The sequence below is a fragment of the Apteryx mantelli genome, chromosome 1, assembly GCF_036417845.1.
Source record: "Apteryx mantelli isolate bAptMan1 chromosome 1, bAptMan1.hap1, whole genome shotgun sequence".
NCBI classification, from domain to species: Eukaryota; Metazoa; Chordata; class Aves; order Apterygiformes; family Apterygidae; genus Apteryx; species Apteryx mantelli.
In genome coordinates this window covers 33,798,685-33,824,874 of record NC_089978.1, presented here as the reverse complement: position 1 = coordinate 33,824,874, position 26,190 = coordinate 33,798,685, and the positions used below count along the sequence as shown (strand labels likewise).

General features: G+C 40.9%; 1 protein-coding gene across 1 annotated transcript; it reads left to right on the top strand.

Moving 5' to 3' along the window:
- The first annotated feature begins 7,272 nt into the window (after positions 1-7,272).
- On the top strand, positions 7,273-23,548 carry LRRC63 (leucine rich repeat containing 63). The gene is made up of 8 exons (XM_067289694.1): positions 7,273-7,360; positions 10,910-11,617; positions 12,945-13,064; positions 13,742-13,902; positions 19,019-19,117; positions 20,622-20,758; positions 21,556-21,639; positions 23,389-23,548. The coding sequence occupies exons 1-8, from the start codon at positions 7,273-7,275 to the stop codon at positions 23,546-23,548; spliced, it is 1,557 nt and encodes a 518-aa protein (XP_067145795.1).
- Positions 23,549-26,190: the final 2,642 nt, after the last annotated feature.

The following is a 26,190-nucleotide window of genomic DNA, read 5'->3' as shown; positions in this document are numbered from 1 at the left end:
TTTTTTCTGCCAATGATCAGGATAGGCAATTCATCCCCAACATGGCAACAGGCCCTTATAAAATGTTAACAAAATTGCTTTCATTTTAAGGTTAGACAACAAAACAGCAAGGTAGCAGGAACTGTAATAATGGAAGCAACTCCACTTTGATAAGAAATATGGCTATTTGTGCTGACAGTAAGAAAAAAGATTTTGTAAAATATTCAAATGTCTGAAAAAAAATTTGAGTTTTCCACTGTTTTATCTTTGGGGGAATCAACTGTGGAAAATGATACTGACCTCCTTTTCCAAACACTTTTGGACTCAAAGATTTAAGGGTTATATGAAAGTGTTTATACTAGAATGGCAGCAGTTAATCTGTCCCAAATACTTTGACACCGCAGTTTTAGCCATGATTTGCCATCCCTTGTTACCCAGTTTAAACAGGCTCAAAATAAAGAATTGTGAGTATGTTGGTCTGAAGGGACCTCTGGAGTTCAAGGGGCTTCTGGAGTTCATCTTCTTCAGTCATGCACTCAATGGGTTACATTAATATTCAATGCAATGAGGAAGGAAACGTGTCTGACACAGAAGCATATGTGCTTATTTAGCGCCATATATATGAGTGTTCCCAGCCAAAACAGTTGACTTTCTGCAGAGTAAGGGCTTGAAAGGACAAGATGAAATGCGTTGACCTTCTTCTGAGATTTTGTCTGCAGAACAAAAACTACAAAACTACTTCAGTGACTTCCTGAAACAGTAAATGTCAAGGGCGCAAAATCATACAAAATCTAATAACTAAGTGATAAAATATCACGACAGAAAAGGAAGATTAAATATTGAAGGTTCAATGATGAAAAGGAACAATGCTAAATAAATTTTAAGTTAGGAAAATATTATCTAGGGAAAAATGTTAAGTATTGCATTCAGAATAAAAACATGAAAAAGAAGGATAAGGATGATCACAATAGTAGAACATCAAATGAGGACAAAGCAGATTAAAACATAACATAGTTTTTTTCAAAATGCTAATAAAGTGGACTAGCTGTCTTCCCATACGGCTGAAAAAATGAATGCACTGTAAATATTAGGGGTCAGCTGATCACAAGATAGGATAGGACAGGAAAGAGGAAGCCTACAGACTGCGGAAGTTCACACTGAGAGTATTGCCCTCCCTAATATTTTGCATCTGATTCAAGCCCCTAAGCCTGCATCCACCAGGACCAACTTCAGGCCTCTCATTAAGCCACCTGAGAGCCAGTGGGGCTGAGGCTCTGCTTGGACACCTCCGAAAGGCCTCTCCCACTGGCAACGCAGGGGGAGCCCGAGATAAGCAAAATACTGAAAGAAAAGAAGGAGATGTCTCCTTTGAACTGTATATCAACAATTTAGAAATTCATCCTTCAGGTCCACTTTGCAATGCTACTACTGATTTGTGAGTTTTTCAGTTGTGCTCCCTATTTCTCCGGTACTGAAGGTCAGTAGGATGACTAACAACATGCTTCTAGCTTCTTCTTAAATAAAGTTGTATCATTTTAGTAACTCACACCATTCTGATTGCTACCTATTTATCTAGCCCTTAAAACTGAACTGCGGATTCTCTAATAGCAAGGAAAAGAATATACTTTCTGCTAAATTACTGTATTGTCATGAGAAAAATCTGCAGGTTATCTGTAAAAAAAAATCCTGTTATTCAGCAACAGTACAGGTTACATGTATGCATGCGGAGGGGTAGAAGTTCATCTGAGTCCCTCCTCTTGATCTCCCAGAACGTGCTCCCAGCAGAGCCCAGCCTACGATTTCTCACTGCTTTTCTCTGATTTTGCATGGATGATCAGAGTGTATTTGTTATCCGAGGCCTTATTTTTTAATGCCAGTGCTTTTAATGGAGCAAGGGCTATTGGAAGTGTGGGTTGCACACAGGAAAATTCAGGAATTGCAGGCCTGTCACAAAGACAGCAGTGGGGTGAGAGAGAGAAAGTGTTAATAGTGAGAAACCACTGCATGATGCAGTGGGGCGAGAAAGGGATTTCCATTTTGTTTTCTAACTCAGGAATAACATTTACAGCGTAATCCATTACTGGGCTGTTGCTACTGCTGACCTTTTCACTCACAATTATGCTTCTCACCGATCATTAAAAGAATACAGGGATAATTTTGGAAGCAGCTCTTGGATCGGCTAATGGAAGCACTGTCCAGCCAGTCACCCAAGACAGATTGCCCAAGATATTCATTGCCAAGTCCTTCCTTGAATCCAGACCACAGGGCCTCCCACATGCCTTGTTACGCTAAACACTCAGCCAGACTGCTGGGACCACAGACTCCTGACGCAGCCTCCACCACTGCCACAGAAAAGATCTGGAACACAAAATGGAAATAGGCTCCCTCCGCACCAGGGAAAACTCACAAAAGCCTTCTAGTGAGATGGGGTTTTAAGCAAAACTCTCGTCCCTGTCTTTTATGCTGAAACAAAAAAGATAGACCTTGATCTGTCTTTTCAGGCAACAGCCCAACGGAGAGTGTGGAGATAGCATTGCCAGAAAGTATTTGCCCCTACTGCCCCAGCCAAGAGTGGTATCTGGCAGATGTCAGCTTGTCAACCCCAAAGGTAATACAATAATCTGCTTCACTCAAACCTGTGTTTCACCTGCCAAACACTTGGCCTCATACCTGCTGGTGAAACTACTAACCTTGCTGAATTCAGTGCTCAGGGGAAGAGCTTGGTAAGAGATAATTTTGGTAAGAGCTTCTTGGATTATACCTAGTGGCAGTCCCAAAATTCCACATTTACCTCAGAAGAAAGACTGCCACCCAGTAGTTATCTGTCAACAATATGAACACATCCAAAAAGTTAAGGTAAGAGGACTCTGGTGAAGGCCCTCATCAGGATATCATCTCCACACCTTTGCCGGCACCTAAGCCAGGGGACTTAGAGTGCTTTCACACTCCCAGGTCTGGATGTTCATCCCTGTCACATCCTAACTCCCTACCAGGACCAAAGACGTAGGCACAAACCATCCCCTTTGCTCTTTTCCCACCAGAAGGAGCCTTGGCAGTGATGGGGCAGGCGGCAGGGTGCCCTCTAAACACCCCCGCCAGCCGGCCCAGCACGCAGCAGGCGTCCGCATGCCAGTCAGGATGCCGGTACTGCACGAACACGGTGACACTGAGGGGTCCTGCCCACATGAGCGCATAGTCAAACGCAGGAGCGGTCATGCTTCTGCACATCACGCGTGCAAGAAGCGTTCCTCAGCTACAACGCTTTGCTTTGCATCTCACACCACTAAGCACAAAAGCAAACAATAAAATCAGCAGCGCCCAAGCAAAGTATTGATTCCTGAACAACGATTGCATAAAAAATATCAATGCGTTGATGTGTCACATAAATAATTCCCCTCTGGCAAAGTTACACACTTTGCAGCCATACCTTTGATTTCATATACATAGGTTCTTTTGTACAGAGATATCAGATTTTTTCCCTCATCCTATTCCAATCATTAATCTTTAGGGAGCGGAATAGGTACAAGGGAAGAGCAGAAGCAGAGGCAAGACAGGGGAACTGATTTGATGCCAATCTAGTTGGAAAACATTAACCTTGCAGGCAAGGGACAAACAGCAGAGTCATCTGCAACATGCAAAACGGCGTCTTCATTTCCATAATGAGTCAAAGGAAATGACCTTCAGTAATTCTTAAAACTATTTCTGATATAAAGCAGTTGTCCGTAGTGGGACCCTGTGGACAAAAAGGAGTTTAGAAAATAAATACTAAGATTCATCTATCGACAGGGCAGTTTTTGACACAGAAAATGATGGTGGGTGGTCACTGTTGGCACAACACGGACACAGACTCCCCATTAGTCACTAAACACAGCCCGCGCAGACCATTTTCATCTAGCAGAGATGCTGGAAGTGTCTCATTTTGGGGTCCCCCCCCTTCTCCTTCCCAGTCCCTCTCCCCTGGCCCCGCTCGCCCAGGTCGGTGGGCCGGACCCAGCGCTGACCCCGCTCGGGGGCGGCTCCCGCCGCCGTTCAGCAGCCGCCGTTCAGCAGCCGCCGTCTGCCCGGCGCGGACTGCGGCACCGGCACCGGCCTCGGCCCCGCGCTAACCCGCAGAGCTGCGACCCAGCTCGCACCAGGAACCGCCAAACTGACACCCGACACCCACCCCGCCAGCGCGGCCCCGCTCGCTGCGGGGGAAAAATTAAAATAAAAGAACTCGGCGATGCGGGAGTAAATTACCAGCGAGGACTCACGTTGCAAAGACGATGCCGGGTCCCCCCCGCCGCTGCCGCAGCCCGCCGCCGCCGGCTCGGCCCCGCCCCCGGCCCCGCCCCGCGCGCGCGCAACCGCCCCCGCGCGCCGCCTCCAACGGCCGCCCGGGCGGCGGCGACCCCCGCGGGGACGGGGCGGGGCGGGGGGCGCCTGGCCTCCTCCGTCGAGTCCGGTTCCTGATATTTGGCTACGGTTAGAGCAGAATAGAAGCTTTATCAAGCCTTTTTATCCGCATCTTAGGTCTTTCTGTAGCGCTCCCCCTCTTCTCCACGATAAGTTTCCCCCCACTCTTTTCTGCCTTTGACTTTGCTCTTCTCCCACTGCAAGGTCTCTTCCCGGCAGGGTTTAGCACGCGCATCTCCTGTATCCTTTGCTTCTCTTCTTGCATACTGACCAGGCTGAATTCCTCCACTAATTTGCTTCTTTCTTTCTTCGATGTTGATGTCTCCCTGGCTGTACTGGCCTGTTCCGTGACTAAATTAAACCTACCGTTGTGACCACAGCTGTTTTTTAATGGCCACAGTCTTTACTATTCCCGCTTCTGATTTCAGTTTTATTTTTACCTAGAATCTCACCAACTATAGTCGTTGTCAGTTTTATCTCATGAGAAAATCACATTCGCTCTCCCTTTGACTCGCTTTTTTCCTTCCTGTCTTTAACAGCTTAATCAACTCTTTCCTCTTTTCCTGTCAAAAACACTAGCTTTTTTTGCCTGTGTTTCATTTGCCCCATGGCCCCCACCCAGTCTGCTCTCCTTCATCCCCACCCAGCTCATCTCCATAACTTCAGGGTTTCTTCTGGTGCTTTCACCTCCTGGGCATCTCACCTCACAACACAGGTTATGTTTTGATCTTTCCCATTAAAAACAGGTGGACAGACAGACAATACCATTTGCGACTCCTTGCCTCTGCAGTTATTGCCCCCTTTTCCCTGTCTTTGACCTGACTGAATGTGCTGTTCACACTCGCTGTCAGGAGCTCTTTCACTCCCATTTCATCCTGGGCCTTTGTTTCTTTCCAGTCTGTTCTGCCCCTGGTAATTTGTAGGCAGTGCTCTTCAAGGCACTGAGAATTTCCTCTTGTCTAAATCTGAGAACATTTCTCACCCTCTGTGATCTGTCAGCCAGTTTCAACACAGCCTACATATAAATGAGAGAGACCAAGAACATTTTCCATGTTTACATATGTACCGTAACCAGGCGTGCACCCTAACTATGTCCTGATTTTACTCATGTTAGAAGGGGGCTCACAGTGCTGCCTCTACTGTGGGAGAGGTGGCCCAGAGGGATTGTGGAGTCTCCATCCTTGGAGATTTTCAAGATCAGAATGGGTAAAGCTCTGAGCAATCTGCTCAGAACTCACAGTTGATCCGCTTATGAGCAGAGATTGGACTACAGACCTCCTGAGATCCCTTCCAACCTGAATTATCCTAAATTATTATCCTATTCATGTTCCAAGTGCCATTCAACACAGCCTTTATCCTCAAGAGTGAAAGACTAGGATGCTAAGATGCACTGTGCTACCAGGAAGTCCAGACATAGCTATAGCGTTGTGCACCTGTTCTTGAAATTCATTTTCTTTGGCTTTGTGGTAGGTCCTGCAGCTTTTTTTTTTTTTTTAATTATATTCCTCCTCCTGTACCTCCATTTTATTGCAATGAGCTTCTGGTTAATGTCATGCATCATGCCAAATTCCAGTTACTTGTGTGGTGGTAGCTCATCTTGTTATGATGTTTGACCATGTGAAAACTCAACATGGCTAAAATTGAACTCCAGGCTTGCTTTTCAAGCTCCCCCTGCTTCTTCCTTTCTCCATCTCCATGTTTAACTGTCATTCAAGTCCATAAGCTAAGTGTCAAATCTGAAATCAGTCCTGCTTACATGTTTAAGGATTGTGTTCACTCTCTTCATCGCAGTATCACACAGGGAGCTCATATTTGGCTCCACACAGTACAGGCATATTTTTTAAATTCTGTATTCCACTTGAGAGCTGGTTCATCCGCAGAGATTGTGCCAATTTGGACAAATTTGTATAATATTTCACTTCATTTAAATCAATGCAGCTTTGTGTGTGGACAAGGTTAAAGTCTCAAGTTGCTCTACTTTGCAGTTAGATTACTGAAAAATTTTTTTGCATAGAGAGATCCTCTTCTAGCTATATGTAATAATTTTCTTAATCTTAGTAAATCTTCCTGTGACATGCTGTATAGACTTCTAGCTTCTGTCCAAAGTCACCTTCATCATTGGTTTGTCTTTGCTTTTCTTCTGATTTTAAATTCTTCAGGACAGAGTCTTTATATTATGTGATGTTATTAGCCCTACACCAATGAAACCCCCAAACCCTGCAGTTTGGGATATACTTAATCTTGAAAATTACTGAGAATCAGAAATGTGCTAAACTTGATTACTAATAAGAGGATTTCCAAAACCAAACGCTAGGGGGTTCTTTTGATTGAAATCAGTATCATTGTATGCATCCAAAAGCTAATAGGAAGCCAGAAAGAAGCATAAATATACTACATGCAGACTCAGCTTTTTTTTTTTTTTTAACTGGGGTAAAAGTATTAACTGTTGCTCTTATTAAATCTGTTTATCCAGCAGAAAACTGTTTCTGAGAGCTTTCAGAATGCTAGACATAGGATGTTTCTCTATTTTACTGTTCCTCATTTGCCACAATTGCCTCACCTCTTATGACAGAAGTGCTAAAAATCTTTTTTAATGCAAGCATAGCAAAGTTAACAGAAGAGCTTTTTTACTTTTTTTTATAATATCACTGATTTATTTTCAGAAGCACTAACGATAATTAGAAAAACTGTCAAGTTGGTCACTAAGAGAACAAATGTTCTTTTTGGCCACTTCGAATGTTTTATGTTTTTTTATCACCCAGTTTATCTGAGCAGATGTTTATAGCTCAGCACATTAAGCCAGAGATGGTGATTTATTTTATTTTGCTTTGTTGTCAGTTTTTTCAATTTTTTTGAAGCATATTCGGTTATCCAGCAGAAGCAAAGGCAAAGCAGAAAATGGTTGAGCAACCAAAACTACTTCGTAGACCTCTGCCTCCTAAGCAGTCATCTAAGCTGTCTGCACCAAGGGAGAAGTTTGGCAAAGGTAAATTGTACAAAGACAGTCCTTGTAGTGCATAGTTTAAAATTCTGTGTGTTCTCTAAAATTAACGTAGAAGAAGATGGATTGGGAATGCTTGGTTAATCTGTAAATAATCAGTGGAGTGCAGAGGGATACCCACGCTGGCTCCAGTCAGCTAATTCTAACACAAGTTCCTGGGTAGGGAAGTATGAAGGATACAGAACTGACTTCACATACTGATGTGCATTGCAGTAACACTAAAGTGAGTTGACACAAACCTGTCACCCTAGCACAAAATGTGCTGTAAAAGTGTCCATTTGTAATTGCTATGGCTGTTCAGCAGATGATTAATCTAAATAATCTTTGCCAGCCAGTGTTGTTAAGCTGCTACTGCAAAGCAGCGTGAATAGGGCTGCAATATGAACCCTCCCTGTATTTCTCTGAGAGGTTGTTCCACTTCATGTAAAATAATGAAGTAGTAATTGGGCAGGTGCTAGAACTTGGGTCTTCTACCTGTCAGGCTTGAACACTGCCCACTGAACAACAGAGGCATTCACTCTAGTTCACCCAAAGATACAAAAGATAACATGAAAAACTGAAGATGTAAGCGAAATTAGATCAGATGAAGTCAAATCAAAGAGGAATTGAAATGCAATTTTGATTCAGAGAAAATGAAAAAAATGAGGTTCTTGGGGATGATTCTGCTCTTCACAAAGTACACATCAATATAAATAGACATTTATTTTGAAGGCATCAGGGAATTCTAATTAAAAACAAAGAACTTGCAGTGTAATATGGTTCAGAAATAAATAGACATTTTGTGTTCATGTGAATGAAAAGCTCTTTCCAGTTTATATAAAGTAGCAATTGATTAAATATTTAAGCATGAATCTTTAAGACTACAAACACAATCTATAACCAGAAAATTTTAAACTTAAGTGATCAAGAAATAACCTGGAAAATAGGCACCAATCCTGAAAGCCAATCTGTTTAGAAGGACTCTGATGTCTGAACAGGTTCACTGACTTCTGTTAAAACTGTGAGGCTGCAGGATCCACCGTAGGACCATAGCATACAGAAATTTTCCAATATTTATTCACTGGTCAGCATAATAGAATAAAGTGGTAAAGTGAAAGAGCAATACTATCCCTACAAACTGAGCTAAAAACAGCCCGAAGCAAGCCTTGTTCTTTTCCTTCTAGCTTCTGTAATTCTGTAAGAGTTAACAGCTAAACAGCTAAACAGCTAAAATTGCTTATTCTTTACATAGTTGTTAAAGCAGACCAACAGAAAAAAAATCAAACCCATTTTTATGATGTTTGGAATAAATTAAAACTAAGCTGTCATTTTCAGCATCAATTATTTTGTTTCTTTGATAGAGTACTGTCACTTACACTGTTTTTACTACAAATATGTAATATTGCTTTAAAAGAAACAATGATAATGATAATATATTAACAGTAATACCTCTATAATGATATTAAAAAAATAGTAAGGAAAATTCAGTTAGAGAAGTAAGGTTGAAAAGTCAAAAGAGGTAATTATTGGCCCCTTGATATTATGAGGTCCTTCTGGAGATTATTTTAAAAGGCTGGTAAAACTTTCCGTTTATTTCTGAACAATTCATTTCCAGTCTGGCGCTGTCCAAACGGATCTAAATATTTCTGGCTCACTACTAGAGCTGTGCTTCAGTGATTTAAACCATTTTAAAAGTGACAGATAAACCTTTTATCCTGAAACAAAGTTCTGTTGTGATGGCTCTCCTTGTAGTAGAACATATGATTAGTGATGGATGCTATTTATAGCTTATAGATTTATAAGCTGACAAGAATCCAAGAACTGCGCAATAACGTTTGTTCAAGGATCATTTCTCCCATCACCAAATGTAACCCTTACATCTGATGGATATTTATACAGCAGCATGACCATTGATCAGAAACCAGCTCTTCAGCGATGGTAATTTGATCATCTTGGTGGATGGAATTGTTTTGTGCTTCATGAAGTGTGAGACCGAGACTTGACACCAAGGGCCCTGAGCTAAGAAAAAAAGATAATGGGTCTTTCAGTGGGGTGGCCTAACAAGTGTCTTCTCTCCTGCAGGGAATTGTAAAAAGTGAGGATGTAACAGGATTAAGCTGTTGACTGAAAAGGCAGCAGAAAATTCAGGGAGCTGTTGTGGTGGACTGTGTCCAGCAGAGGGCTTGGCAGCTTTCGGTCACGGTAGTGAAGGGCAAGAAACTAAGAGAGATCAGTGAATGGTTCCAGCTTTCTTAGACAGCTGAGCTGTAGCAGAGACCTATGGAGGGTGACTTCTTCCCTCAGCAGGGTCCCTGAAATGAGTCTCCCAATAGCAAAGGAAACAGAGCACCAAGCCTGTGGAATCGCACAGGCTGAATGAAAAATATTTCGGAAATATTTCTTTGTTAATAAAAATGTTCAGCACTAAATGTCTGCTGGGTGCAGTACTGTTTGGAAATTGGGGACTAGCTAAGAAACCAGCGGACCCCCAGAATGAGGTCCATGGGGATGACCCTTGTACCAAAGTCTGTCTCTTATGTGGAGAGTAGGAAATGAACTTCTGCCTCAGTGGTGTGAGACACTAGGGTTCAGCACCATTCCACCACACACTCTAGTGTGAAGGTTTGAGGTAAATTAAGCAAATAGGGTTTCTCAGCCTCTCCGTAATCAGTGAGGAAAGTTAAGCAATTCCAGCGAGCTGCTTATCTTGCTGAAGATCTGGTTCATGCTCTGGGAGGTCCTTCCCTGCTTCCTATGTGAGGAACTGTGTATGTTAGTGTATTAAGAGGACCCAGGAGCCAACAGGCTTCTGACTCTGGTGCTTCAGCTGGGTGCCTAACAGTGTAAGGATGAATCCAGACCTCAGGGGCTGGTAGAAGTGCATCTGCACAGTCCTGATAAATGTGTAAAGCTGCCTACAGGCTGGAAAAAATCCTGCAGTCCCCGTTGAGAAGATTTCCAGAGGTTGATTCCCATGTTCCTTTCACAGTGTGACCACAACTGACCTCACTTGTATCATCATACTTAAAACAATTCCACTCCATGGTGCCTTTTTGATATGGAAGTTTATTGAATAGTTGCTCCTTTCCCTTTCAGTATGGCTAGCCTGGGGTTTAGGCAGTATGGGGAGCTCTGTGGAGCATACAGAGCAACATTTTCATGGAAGGAGCCCCATTTACTTCTCACATCAGAGATCTCATTGCATTGTCACATAGCACCTAGCAGAACAGACCCCAGATCCCTAAATAGGACCTCAAAACATACATCTGAAAACCTGCCCTTTCCATCCAACTTGGTATCTAACTTTGCTACTGCATACTACACATCATTCGATACAGTGTTTAGGTGAATTCCATTCATGTTGGAAAAAAAAAGACTAATGTATTTTGAAATAAGGTAGTGCTGGGGTGCTAAGTCTTAATTGTTCATGCATTTTCTCTGAACAAGGAAAATTTGTATGGGGCATGGAGAATTTGTCACATAAACTTTTTTTCAGAAAGGATGCATGAGTGTGCCTCATTATAAAAGTTTCTTTTTTTCACTTGTCTTCACCAGGCAAGATTCTTGGACAGTACCAAACTAGAGCAATAAAGAGTACGAATGATGAAAATGGAGAAACAGTTTCTAGCAGTTATGTCAGTTCTCAAGGTCAAGACAAGCAGACAGATGCTTACCTCAGCAATGATCAGATTTCCCACAGTCCAGTGCAAATTTTCCCAATACAGAAAGTGGAGCACAAAGGTTATAGATACTTTCCATGTCTAGGCCCTAAGAACAGTGATTCTGCATGTTGGTCTTTACCAGGCATTCCTGCAAGTGAAGTTGACCAATATGAAATTATTCCTGTCCATTCAAGCAGCCAAATACCAATCCAAAGCAATGTGCAAAACATCTTTTCTGTTCATACTCCTGCGAGAGATTTTATTATTACTAAAAATCCTAGTGGACCTGATAGCTTCCCATTTCGCAAAAATTACAGATTCTTTCGTATGAAGCGACCAGAATTACAGAGGACTGGCCCTGCCCATTTCACTCCTCCTATATTTACATTGGAAAGTCTTGCTGCCGTTTTATCTTCTCACCCTCTGCCATTGAAGACAACACTCAAAAAGCCAGTTGTTTCCCACTATAACTGTGAAGTACTCAGCAGACGATTAATGACTGAAAAGAGGAGCTCACAGACCAAAGTTAATGGAGTGGTATTGTCCGATACTGATTTACCACTAGTTTCAATAAGAAAGTCTGAGCAACAGAAGATCCTAGGTAATTAATATTAAGTATATGAGGGTTGGGGGTTTTTTGGTACATTCCCTTACTGAAAGTCTTTCCTGAGCATGCCTTGCAGGGAGAAAACACTCCTGTGCTTATGTTTGTCTAGGTATTAGAATTTGTAGTCACTACTTGAGAAATACACAGTTCAAAATTATAGCTAGTAGTAACAATCTTTATTTTGAGTTTTAAGATAACAACAAGTGATAATTTAAATGTGGATAACTTATCTATAACTGATGGTATACAAGGGAAATGCTAAAAGTCCCATGCCATGAGACTGAAAATTGTGGCCCAGTCAATCACCAGGATTTAGGAAAGCAATCCTAACACTTTTAGAGGTCTTTGGTTTGGTCTCCCTGTATTGTGTATAGCCAACTAATTGAGTCCAAAATGAGGAAAAAATGTGATTATATTGATCTTTTTCAGATCTCTGTTACTACTTTACATCCTACAAAATCCTGGATCTTACATCACCGATACTTATTCAGATAGGTGATTCTACAGGCTGCTTCCATTACACTAATGCTTTATTGGTCCAGGCCCAATATTTCTTTTTTCTTTCAAGGCCCTTGCAGCAAAGAAGGCTAGCCACATACTGGTCTGTATAAGCAAGAGTATGGCCAGCAGGTCAAGGGAAGTGATTATTTTCCAGTATTTGGCACTTGCAAGACCACACCTAGACTACTGTGTCCAGTTTGGGGGTCTCCAGTATAAGACAGATAATGACAGATTGTCAGGGAGCTAGAGACCACAACATACAAGGAAAGACCGAGAGAGCTAAGGCTGTTCAGCCTTAAGAAGAGATGGGTAATGGCAGATCCTACTGCCATCTTCAATTGGAGCCAAACTCTTCTCAGAGATGCACAGTGATAAGACCAGCAGCAACAGACACAAGTTGGAACATGGGGAATTTGGATTAGATATAAAGAAGAACTTTTTCACCATGAGGTTGGTCAAAAACTGGCACAGGCTGCACAGAGAGGTTATGGGGTTTTCCATCCTTGGAGTTATTCAGAACTCAACAGGACAAGGACCTGAGCAACCTGATCTAGAACTGCCTTGAGCAAGGGGTTCGATTAGGTGACCTCCCATATATCCTTTCCAGTCTGAATTATTCAATGATTCTATGTCTTTTTTGAAGCTATAGAAGCAGAGGTTTAAAATTAAGCTGTTACATTAAGGTCTTTCTTGCTGTGGTTGAATAATATATAGGGCCTTTGTGCAATAAGATTCTGAGCCATATGAGCCATATGTATAAAGTTATCTATTTCTTGTGTGTGCAGAATATCTTCCACTATTATCTTGCACTTCTCCTTAGAAATGCCCTTGGAAGAGAAAATGAGAAAATGTGATTCACCAGAAGAAAACAAAGAAAAAGTAGATACTATGCACTATTTAACACCGGCTGAATCTGAAAGAGAAGAAGGACCCTTTACAGGTAGGAACGAGGTATATATCACTTTTGTGAGATAAACTAGGTGTACAGCATGGGGCAACAGTCATGAAATGACACTATTGGAAATCATGTTCTCAGAAATGCAGCATGCAGCCTGTAGACATAGGGAACTATAACCACTGCATGCTGTTGCATTAGCGAAATAGTGGAAATACATAACTATAAAATAGCAAAATAATCTGCAGTCTTAACTTAGCATTTCTTTGAAGTGACAGTAAGGTTGAAGGTCCAAAATCTGAAGCGCTTAGGAGAAGAATGCCATTGCTGAACCCTTTTGTGTTGAGAGCATTGCAACACAATGAAAACCCTGCAATCTGTACCACTGCAAATGGTAACTATGGAGTAAGGCAAACTACTGCCATTACTGTAGGCCATAATCCAACTCAGCTCCCAGGCCCTTTTTTTTCTGTACATGAAGTCTTGTTCTTCTCCCATCAAAAAAAAAAAATTGTTTATAAAGAACCTGCAATCTTTATTCAGATATTCACGAGTTAATTGATTAGTACGTGAGCGTTTTGTCTGAGTATGGTAACAGAGGATCTAAAGGATTAGATTTAGGACATTTGCAAAACACCTTTCATTTGGTTTTTATTTTCTAATGTTTGCTTTTCCCTAAGAAATTCTGTAATGCCTGACATCCTTTTTTTTTTTAAAAATAGAGTCTAATGATGTCCCTGATGGCAATACTGTGGAGGATGTTTGGAAAACTGGTTTCCAGTTTGCAGTAAGCAAGCAAGATGAAGAGGAAGAACTGATGTCCAGGTCCCAACTAGAAGTACTGCATTGCCTATTGTGTCAGAAGCTTGCTCTTAACCTTCAGGTATATCCTTTAAAGATGCATTGCTCGTATTGCTGTGTTTAATAGTCAATAGCAGCTTTCATTCAAAATATCTTTTGGCTTTGTAACCTCATCCACATAAACATTCTTAAAATACTTACTATACAGTTGCATTAAAAAAGAGGTGCTTAGAATGATTTAAAGCTTTTTTTAACATTAGAGTAGCTGTAGCAATAGCTGTTTTACATGCTTTTCTTCTGCAGTTTTGTTGCCTCAAATTCTACATTGTTTGTTTCTTCTTTCCTTTCTTCTTGCCTTCTTTCCCTGTTTCCTCTGTACTTTTACTGGGTCTCATTTTCTTTCTGATACACCCTGCATAATTTGCATGGCACTTGCTCAGCAGTGTTCCTCCTGCCAACATGTTTGTAATTCAACATAAATTACATCAGTACCACACATAGGTGTGGTGAGATTCAGAAAGTGGGAAAAGGTGCCTCTTGCTTTTCGTAAGAAGCCAGAGATTTAAAAGTTTGGGTTTCAGGGAATCTGCCCGCTAGTCTAAACTTTGCACTTTGATGGATCTGGACCAGCAGTTGCAGTCTCCTAACTGAAGGAGCCTCAAAAAGCTTCAGCCAAATGGAAGTTCCCATGTGGGACTCTGCCCAAATTTACATGTCTGCCCTCCTGGAGGACACAAATCCTGGCCAGCTAGCATAAGGAAATGGTTTTCTAAGCCACCTTTATATAAATGGTTTGTAGTCTTTACCCCACTGTCTGCTGTAGGCTTTCATTGCAGTAGGAGTTGCTATCTGGATAAGCAAAATCCTCCTTGGACGTAGAGAGTGGATATGGTATGGACATTAGTATCTCAGAATAAATATATCCAGTCAGAGAGTGGATCAGGAATAACTGATCAGGGATTTGGGGAATAATTCCACTTGGTTTGTTTCTGAGATCAAGATTAGCTAGTTCTTAAAATATAAACTCTATTCGTTATTTATTTGCATATACATATATATATGTACGATATAAATTGCACAGCTGGATACATTCTGCTTTAAATGCACCTCAGTCTTAAACAAATCCTCTGTGTAAATTAACCTTAAGTATTTAATCCCTTTTAATATGATCTTGAAAGAATTGATGTTATTGGTTTTCTTTCTTGTTCTGTCATCTAGAAAACCTTTGAAATGTCAGTATTCACAGTGAGCTTCTCTGTATCTGAAAATGTCATGCTGTGATATGACTGTGTTTGTAAGATATGCTAAGAAGTAGCCCATGATGTTTACCAGGAGCAATATGGTACAAATTTTGTCCACCTGATTTCTATTTATTGTGAGATTCTTTGGTACCATATGTGTAAGAAGTTTCATTATCAAATCAAACAGATGATGTCACTTTATTATCCATTTCTGCAAAAGCATCACCAAAATGGAAACTGGCAATGACAGAGATGGAAATACCAGAACCACCATCATGAGCAAACAGTGCTTGGAGTTCTCTTTCTGAATATTATAAAAAACAATTATTGATTTTTCACTTTCTTCCCAACAATACCCTTATGTTGGTATAGAGAAGAGTATTTATGGAGCTTTTTGCTCTTTGCTGAAAGTGTACAGTATAAGCTCCTCAGCTTGTGTAAATCATTTCTGAAGCACTCAAGTCAGTGGAGCTACTCTTCACTTTACCATCTGAGAGCTAAGATCCTCAAATGACCACTCCTCCTATTTTATTCTACCTATATATGCTTTACCTAGTGTTTATTAAGAGAATTATTTGCTGACACTACCGTCATTTTTCTGACTTTTTGAGAGGTCTCACTGGGGAAAGACTAGTCTTGTAGACAGTCAGGTCTTGCCACATACTAAAGAGTTCTTGATTCAAAGTCACCACTGATGACCAATCTTCCTTGCTATGTTGCATCCATTCTTTTTGGAGGGGGCTAGCTACTTAAATTATTTTAAGTTACTTAAAAGTACTCATATACCACAGCATGGTTGCTACCTTGTGAGGGCCTATTCACCTGCTGCATGTTGCAGAGAGCTCCAGGCTAGCCTTGGGTGTGTTGATGCATCCACACAGCAAGATGCAGCTACATGCAGACACAGACTGGGGTTGCAGGATAGCCAGCTCAGTACACACAAGCTAATAAGCCATGCTCTCAGCCCATGCACAGCACTGTACTGGTGTGGTTATGCTACTTCCTTTTCTGGAGCAAGCTGACCTCAATTATTTTTAGAGTTTCCTCACTGCTCTCTGAGGCACTTTATTATACAGTATTGACATGGCTTATATCTTTGTGGAGCTTCTAATGGAATGATCTCTGCAACTTTGCTGAAGCCTCCAATAATAGCAATGAAGATTTGTCATATTGCATTCTTTTTATCTCTAGAAGAACTGAGAGACCCGATGCTTTGCTGAGGTTGGGGTTCTGTTCCTGGAAACTCACTGTGTCCAGAAGTTCCAGAAATTTGGGTCAGCTATGTGCTTGTCTGCTGTATGGTAGTGAAGATCTGTGTGTGAAGGAATTGCAGGATCAAGACCCAGAGCTGTGCAGAACTGTAACAGCAAAATGAAAATAGGCGAGAGGCCTCATTTCAGAGTATGCATTGTGATGTTCCACCTACTTCCTGGCCAACATTAAAAAACAGTCCAAAAATTTCCAGTGAAATTGAATTATAAAATTTATTAACATCTTCAATTGTCTTTTTAAATGTTTTTTATTTATATTTTGCAAAACACATCTTCTGTTTGTTTAAGGCACCTCTCCTTTGAAATGTTGCCTTATTTATTAAAACAGAAAGGTAGATTCATAAAAAGTTTAAATGATAATACACAATGTTCCTAAGTTGTCCAGATATTTCAATTTGCCCAGTCTAAAACAATCCTAAATCTTATTGACTTTACTGTCTTTTGGGGACAGGAAATATTTTTCGGCATCTCAGAAATGTGTTAGACATGAAAACAGGTTTTCATGTAGCACTACAGTAAGTCACACTTCTGTGCTTGAAGATATAATTACAAGCTCTAGCCAAAGCGATTCTTTAAGTGATTTATGACCACCGTCTGTTGTTGTTGTTAGAGAAGTACCACCCAAAATTTGCTCTGTTTTTAAGCTTTTGTGATCCCATCGTCAGACTAGGAACCAAAACATCCAGCCCACCATCTTTTCCTTGGATGAGTCAAAGAATACCTGTCAGACTGGAGAATGTGGCTGAAGAGCCACACATTATTCCCCTGGTACCCAGAGCGCAGGAGCTGCTGCCTCCAGTGCACTCTCTGGAGAAGGGAAGAAAGCCAGAGATGCCCCTCTTCTCCAGGCCCACTGACTGCTAGCCCTCCTTCCCAGGACCAGGACCAGTACCAGGCCTTGCAGATTTTTACAAAAAAAATCTTCTTTTTCTCCAGAAAAACTTTGGTTTTGTGGGGTTTTTAATGTAACATTGAAAATTTTGTTTTAATCTGACTTCAGATACTACTACTACTACTACTACCACCCTGGGAAATCTTCAGATGAAGCATTGTTTTTCTTGCAAAACCAAGACTCCAGGATTCTATGGAAATTCTACATTCCTGTGCAATATTTAAGTTTAATTTCATTATAATAATCTTTATTATTGATATTTGTGTAACAATTTACTGTAACTTTTATATTGTATTGTATTGTAACTCTTAGATTTAGATTTGATATGACTACAGGCAATTTAATATGTAGTATATGTTATGTAGATATGCTTTACTGTATATCTATCATGAAAATGATTAATGAAGTTTAGCTTACAAGGAAATAGATGCTAGATTTATATATATTATAGAGTCTTTGACACTATATTTGGCACTGTAATTAAATATTATCTCACAATCCATGTAGTTTAAGGCTGTGTGTGTAATAATAACATTATACTTTCCTGAAAGGAGTCATAATAATGCAGAAGTAGAGATCTCCTAGCAGCGTTCTTTGTATAGAATTTTCTAGGTTAGAAATGAAAGCAAGAGTTTAATAAAGAATGATAAAATAAAAAAGTTTCACTGCCTGGGCTCTGGAGCTGTTTTGGATTGCAGCTCTCCGTAGGATGAGTACATTCCAGAGCTAGGAATGACTTGAGAGGCTGCTACACCTTAGGAAGATCAGAGAGGGAAGTCTAGTACAGTTTGAACAAAATTGGAGGGTGGGATAAGGAGAGAATGGGAGCCCAAAATCACAGGGCTTAGAGGCAGCCACAGAACTGCACCACTTATTTCATCACACAGTTAAGAAAGCAGCCTGAACCAGGGGCACCACTGAGAGCGAAAACCTTGGTGCTGTTGGTGATTGCAGGCATAGATTTGCTGTGTCATTGTGTTCATGCCCCTGTCTGCTCTATTATGTGTTGGTTCCCTGATCATCCACGTTGCGTAAATATTCATTCATTCCCAGTTTTTCTTGGTGTGAGAAAATGGCTCCCTCTGCAACAAAATCCAAGTGTAGTGCTGGGGGTGGTTCACTGCAGGGGCCCAAGCTAGTAAGCAGCTTAGACAAGACTGCACCTGATTTGGCTCCCTTTTCCATACTCATTGGCTGCTTCAGGGCTTGTCATCCTCTTTCCTCCTATATGCCATGGTGTTGCACTACAGATACAGCAGTCTGGCAGGCTTTGAGAAATGTCCTCACATTATTTCAGACTCTCTGATCTGAAAAAAACACTTTCAAAATAACAAGTTTGCATTATAGCAGAGGGGAGAACCATGGCCGAGGGCTATGCAATATATATGCAGTCTTCTCTCAAGCAGGCAGTGTGCAAATATGCCACTGTACCACATTACTTGTGGCCAAGGATTGCTCCCTGAGTGGATATATTCACCAGCTGTAAACAGAAAGCCCACCCTTGAAAGAGAACCAGTTATTTGGATTTGATGGAAAGGCGTATGAACAGTGAAGGATTTGGTAAGGGCAAGATGGGCTGTGCTTTGAGCTGCTGATATGGCCTTCAGGCATGTCTTTGACACTGCTTAATCTGACTCCATTCACAGGCAGGGCAAGCTATGGTATTTCTGGTTTTGTTTAATGATAGATCTGTGAGTCCTGAGGAGCTGTTCTTAAGGATGTTACTTTTTGTGCATTTAAATGAAAAGACAGGGGGGGTTTATGCAGCTGACCTGTTTTTTATGTACCTTTTAGGCCTACTTTCTATTTCGTCTTCCAGACCTGACCCCTTTAGTGGATACTTTGGTCAACCTTAATTTGGCATTCAATAATTTATTCTTCTTTCCTAAGGAGGTTAGTACTTGCTGCTTATTTTCCATGACTTCACTAAAAATGATGTGAAGCTGATATTGTCCAGTTCAGGTAAAAAAAGTAACTTTCAAAGAGTCATGATTTAATCAGTGATGCAAATGTCACAGCACAGATATTTAAAACAAAAGGAAAAAAAATAATTTACAGTATTCGACTTCTTTACCCTTTTGGTTTTTCGGTTTTCTGGGGTTTAGTAACAATCACGGAAGTCGTCCCAGGTTCCTGTCCCTGAGCTCAGAGAAGGACCTCCTCCCAAGGGCATTCCCTTATCCGCCTCCTCCCCCTAGGACAGTGGTCTCAGTCTGCCCAATTCACTTAAGGTATTCAGACCTGAAGGTGACATGATCAACAGCAGCTAAAGACCTGCAGTTTCTGGGAAAATCCAAATTAGAGCAGGCTTAATATGGACAGACTCACTAGGAATGAGTAGCTATCAAAATCTAGAAAAGCTTTAATGACAGACTATATTGTTTTCAAACACTTGCAGCTTGGGCAAATTAAGGCTGATTTTCCTGAGGATGCTGGCAGACGCATTGATCTTAGGGGACAGTGGGCATTTCCCCAATCCTTGTTTCAATGAATATTGCCAGGGGGTAACACGCATGCTTCCATGCCAGCTGATACTCTCCTGTTCAGGCCCAGGGCTGGGTCTGCCTTGGCAAAGGCCATCCTCTGACAACTTAGAGTTGTAGAGTGATGCAGGCTGGAAGGGAATTCTGGAGGTTGGTAGTCCAACCCCCCTCTCAGAGCAGCACCAGCTTAGACCTTCAGATGTCTTTGCAAGAGCACAGAGCTCTTGAGCTAAAGAGCTAAATAGTGCTTCACAAACTTTTCAGAAGTGTGATTTCCCCTCCCCCTACTTCTGACTTACCATCTTTATGCAGCCAACCACATAGGAGCTTAAAAAGTGGAATGAGTAACTTAAATATAGGTACTTAAGTTTCTTCTAGCAGTTAACAGTCTCTCTTCTGAAATCTTTCTCTACTCCTTTTGTGATTTTGATCCATGGTTTGAAAAGCATTGCACTAGCCCTTTCAAAAGCAGGAAGATTTATCATATTTTTCTATGATTTACTTTCATATGGTTGAACATTTTTGAAGCAGACATTATAGGAATGGAGAATTTCAACTCAAAAAGTTAAAGTTAGGATGCAACATCAGGAGCAAAAACAAGGCTTATAAAGAGAAATGCTGGACGGTCTTAACATCCAGGGGCACTAGCAGCCCTGCTTGCAATTCTCACTCACAATGTTGTAAGTGATACAACAAGTGATTGTTAACTATATCTCATAAATGATTGCAGTGATGTTTTCAATAATTAGCAATAATCTGCATATCCAATACTTATATTAGATAATCTATAATATTTATTTTCCAATTCTTCCAGCATAGCTTACTAATGCTAGAAATGCAGAAAACCTACAACAGAACATGCTTTATGATGAAAAGCTGTTGCTGTTTCCATTACCTGTTCCTTCCCTCCTCAGGTGCTTAATATCAAAACCTTACAAGTCCTGGTGCTCCGAAACAACCCTATCAGAGAGATCCCCAATGACATTTACAGACTGGAGTCACTGAAGAAATTTATCATTTCCTTCAATTTGCTCTCAGAACTTCCAGCTGGGTAAGATATGTTTTACTAATTGAGGGGACTGCAACATTTCTAAGCATAAACGAGGATTTTTATCCTGACCTACATTATAATCATTCACTATTTTCCATTCTAGCCGTGCCATGAACCCAAACAAAAAGACTTTCTAGTAGTAGTAGAAGACAGAAGTACTGAAACAGTTAATTGTAATGCTTGCTAAAATACCACACCATATTGAATCTTCACTACATATATATTGGTCAGCTGTAGCTCATTTTCAGTAAATAGACGTATTAGCTAAAAACATTTTGAGGAAGAATGGTCTTGTGGCTTCCATTCTTGGCTCTATGGTCTGTTCCTGTCCTTACCTGCCTCTGTATGGCAGTAAAAATAAGCAGCATTTTAAAAATTAGGTAATACATTAGAACATGACTCTCCTGTTAAGGTGCTGGAGCACAGAAGCAGAAGTCCATTCCTAGAGTACTTCAGGATGCTGAAACATAGCTTCATCCCCTTCACTTTAGGTACTTAATTGAGGCACCATGCTCAACATCCACACTGAATGGGGAGAAACGGATACTTCCAGAGGTCGTTTCAGCTCATGCAAGAGCTGAATCACTGTTTTGGATGCTAAAAAGATGCTAAGCCATGATGTATTTTCATATTAGGTAAAAAATAAAGACCTATGCACTGTATCGCAGTTAGTACAGAATGGTTTGAGCTCCAGGGTTGGACTAGATGACCTCCAGAAGTCCTGTACAACCTAAATTATTCTATGATTCTCCATCATCTGTGTTTCTAACTCATCATTCTGTTTTATTTTGCTGTAGGTTGTTCTTATTAGACAATCTCCAGCATCTGGACATTGCTTATAATGATATTAGCTTTATCCACAATGACATCAAGAACCTCAGGTATATAAGCAACATAAAGTGAAAACAGATCTCTACATCATAATCCTGTAGACCATATTTTGATCCTAATTATATCAGTGAATACATGGGGAAAATTCATGGCACCTTCCTCCTTCTTAATCCTGTCCTGCGTGGGAGGTTCATGTAAACAGAAACAGTAAATGACAATTGCATACCAGAAATAGCTGTAGATAGAGCCAGCCAATATTCATAAGCATCTTGATGATAGCTGTAAGTCAAATATTTCCATACAAAATGTGATCATTCTCTCATTTGGATCATCTATTTGCACATATACCTGATTTGTATGATGAGCAAAGAGAAAATGTACCTCCAAACCATGCATGGCTCTTTTCAAGAAGTGTGAAATGTTGGTGAGGTAAGAATTAAAACCCAGCTCTACAGAAAACACCCAGTAGAAACTATACAAAAGGAATTAATCATACATGAGACTGTTGCTCTTTGTTGCCCTTAATGTTGATGTTCTCTATGTACATGTCTAACGCATTTAGAAACACCCAGCCCCATCTTTAAAGATAACCCAGATATTTAAATAATAATTGGAAAAATACTATATGTATAGTTGCATCCGGTGCTTAAATGCACTGTAAGAAACACATAGCTCTTTATAAATATGTGCTAGCTTGGTTTAGTGGTTCATCAAATGGGAATTAGGAAATTATATAGCTGTAGGCAAGGTAGGATATGGTCTGAACAGTTTGTAAATGTCTAGTGGTCCTTAAAATTACAGACAGCTCGAATTCTTGAACATTGAAGGGAACCAGCTCTCTGCTTTGCCATCTGGGGTTTTGAATCTTCCACTGAAATGTCTCAGAATAAAAAATAACTTCATACATCCCTTGTTATGGAGTGAACAGAATCAGAACCAACCTCAGAAGCTCACTCATCTGGCTGCCCTTTGCTTCTCCAGAAATAATCTAAGGGAAAGATACACAGACATCTCAGAAGATATTAAAAAAATACTGGATGAGTAAGTAATACAGAATATGTCTTGATCCCTTGCCTTCCACAAGTGTTGTGTGCAAGAAATATGCATAGTTTGCCCCGCATCAGTAATTCCAGAAGTATTAGTAGTGTGGTAGTTCATACTTCACTGTTTCACGTTAAATTAATGTTGATCAATGGTGTGCTGTTACATAATGTTCAGTGTATCCATGCAGATATACTCAGTTCAGATTTTGAGTGTAGCTATCTGAGTGAATGTGAAAATCTACATTTAAGTGAGATTTATCAGATGCTGTGTGCAAATAGTCTTCTATTTAATATTGCTAGAATTTTACACTGCCACCTGTTCTCCAGACAAAATGTGTGCTGGAGCTTCATGTTCTGGCCAGGTGTCAAGCAAGTTTGTTCAGAAGTGAGACTGACCTGAAGCTTATGAATGAGACAAAAATGATGTCAGTTCCATTTCTGGAAATTGCAGAATTCCTCTCTTCCTTCCCTCTCCTCCCCACGCTTAAAGTTCAGTACATGTTTCTATTTTTGATGCATCTGTGCCATGCAGACTGTGCAGGCTAGAGTAATTACTTCTTTGGAATAGAGTAGGCCTGTGCTGAAATGGAGCTGAGGAAGTTCAGGCTCCTTCTCCAGCCTAGAATCATAATCATTCTGAGGCCAGATAATTTTTTTAATTTGCATTTGTCAGTGAGGAAGTTGAACTGCCATGGCTGTGTATATAGTCTTAGAAGTATGATGCAAAGTTTCTGACTTGTTTTTTTTCCATTGTAGTTTTACTGTCTGTGACTGCTGCAGTGGACCTCGGTATGGCAAAGGACTTCGGCTCATTCGACTTTACAGGAACGTATTTAGATTTGGAAGGCTTCCCTTTTACTTCCATGCCTGCTCATCATCCTGCCACAGAAACTTCCTGTATCAGTCTGAGGCTTGACTCCAGTATTTTGTGGAAAGTGATCTGGATTATAGCAGAGGAACTGGGTATGGGATAAAATAATTAAGGTATATGAGGTCTCTTAGGTTATGTTGTTCTGTTGGACACCTTGTGGCTCTGCTGGAGTGATGGAATCACCTGGTGTGTACTTTACCCTATCATCTTTCTTAAAGTGCTTTCAGCTCTGAATGGTCTGTTTCATATCAATTAATATATAGTTGGATCAAAATGAAAGGCAGACTCAGCCCTATGTAAAACTGAAGAAGTTACATGCTGACCCTGTGTTTCCTCCAGAGATACTTGAAGAGACCTTTATCAGACTCTTCCCCACCACTAGCAATGAACCATTTTACATTGTACCTATGCCTATTCCAAGGCAAACAATTTTTATAATTAAGGATTTTTGCCATGGATCTGTAAGAGATTTTTGGACCCCAATTTACTGAAGTCAGTGACCGAGTCTTACTTCACTTTGGAACACCCATAGTTACAACTTGGACTAAATGGAGGAAAGAGACTGTTGCCCTGTCCCTGGTATGGCCTCACTGGACTTGGCCAAAATCTAGTATTTTCACAGCCTTCAGATGTAAGTGCCTTAGATTCATTGTGTGTCTCAGGAGCAGTTTGATATTGTGTGACTTGAGCTTGGAAAGGCTGGGAATGGCTCTTCATAAACGTTGTATATGCAACATAATAAAAGCAGTTCAGGCCCAGAGACAGTCCAAAGTGACAAAGAGGGGAAAGGTAAGGGAGGGAGAAATGAGAAACTGATGATTCTGGCCTTCTTTGAACACAAGAAATCCCATGGAAAGATGGACACATCTGTTCCAGGGATTAGATTACACAATAATGCATCAGTAACATCAAGGGCAGGGCCCAATATACAGGCCTCCTGTTCCTATGAGAATGTCTTCTACATTAGGCCACAAAGACAGGCACCTTCTGCCAATTTCTTTCTCTGGCCCCATGAATCTTGCAGTCTTGATGACAGTTATGTAATATCAGTACATGGGAAGAAAAGTAGTCCATTTCCATTCCCATCACCCCTTCTGCTTTCCAGTACACATCTTATTATTACCTATTGACTTCTGGTTGGTGAGCTCTGCTGAGATATGGTTACAGGGAGTTGAAACGGTCTCAGACTAAGAAGGAACGCTTTTCACCTCCTGGTAAATGTTCCAACCTCTGCACAGTTGTGCAGACACAGTCTGTCTTCTCTCCTCCTCCTGCTTAGTAGTTTTGCATGAACTCAGTGTTGCCTTTGCATTGTTCACACAGAATACTAACCCATCTAAGTGTGTGCAGCAGTGAGACTTAAAGTGCCTCAGAAAGCTGTGAGGAGAATGTAGATACCTATGGACACTGGACATTGAACCAGCAATGCAGGTAGGCTTCACTATGTTTAAAGCACCCAGGGCTAATTAATAGATAGTGACTCCAGACTGAAAGAGTTCCAAATGCTTTCAGGGTTTCTGGACCAGACCCACAGAGCCTCTCCATCAGGCTCCAGGGGCAGAAGGCTGTATGCTCTCTGCATTGCTAACTTGGCAGCAGCAGAGACAGTTGGCAGCTGGTGTGTCTTTCACACAGAATGGATTGTAAAGGGAGTTAAAGACATTAAGCATTAGAAATAGAGCACAGAGATGGGCAAGCTTGGAGATGTAAGAGTGAGGAGCCAGAGCCTGAAGCCAACAGACAGTGCAATTGTGTTCTGTAGAAGCCAGAACTGCTGTTGCACATGGGCATTTCTTCCCCAGAAAAAAAAATTGCTCATCTCCATACTCAGGGTGGCTCTGCAACCACATCTTTGGAGTAGACAGTAGCAGCTCATCTTAACACCCTTGAACCACTTTTAAATGAGCCACATGATCACAGCAACATAACATTGCCAAGGTGAGTGCTCCAGGTTTTACCCCTGGTTCTGGGTAGGCTTTGCAGCCTGTGCTGCTGCAGCTACACTTAGGTATGTTTGCACAGGCTGATGTTGTCCATTACAGCTGCAGTGGAATTGAGGCACCAGAAAAGACATCACTGTACTTTATCCTTCAGTATAAAACTAAATTATGTACAACCAGCCCCCTCTAGTGATACTTTTTCCTGAAGTTTTAATTACCTTGTGAGACTGGCTTTTGTTTTTTTTTAAATTTTTTGCATATAGTATGAAGGGTTTGTGACACAACCAAGGTTTAAACTGTATCATTTGATTAGAGTTGCTTTTACCCTGTGGAGCAAGGCACCTGGAGCAAGTTATCTTCTGAAGTTTTTTTGACTGTGAGAAAAAAATTGTGATCAAACTATGCAAACCTGAACAGAACTGCTGCTTGGCAGCTAAGTACATGGATTTTCAGTTCAAACTCTTCTCAGTTCCTCTGCGGAAACCTTCAGGCCTGATTTGCTTTCCTATCCCACCAGGGCACTTCCAAACACATCATTAAATGTGTTAGGGTTAGCTGGTATTAGAGGAAATTCATCTCCTAAAACTATCCTTGAGCATTTTACTAGAAGTGTTCATTGCAGTGTAACTTCAAAGTGTCTGACCCACATGCTGAAACATAGGCACCATAATTTACATTTGAAGACATAGTTCATTCATATGCAGTTTCTCAAAGAAAGGACTGGCAAAGGTTAAAATTACAGCCAGC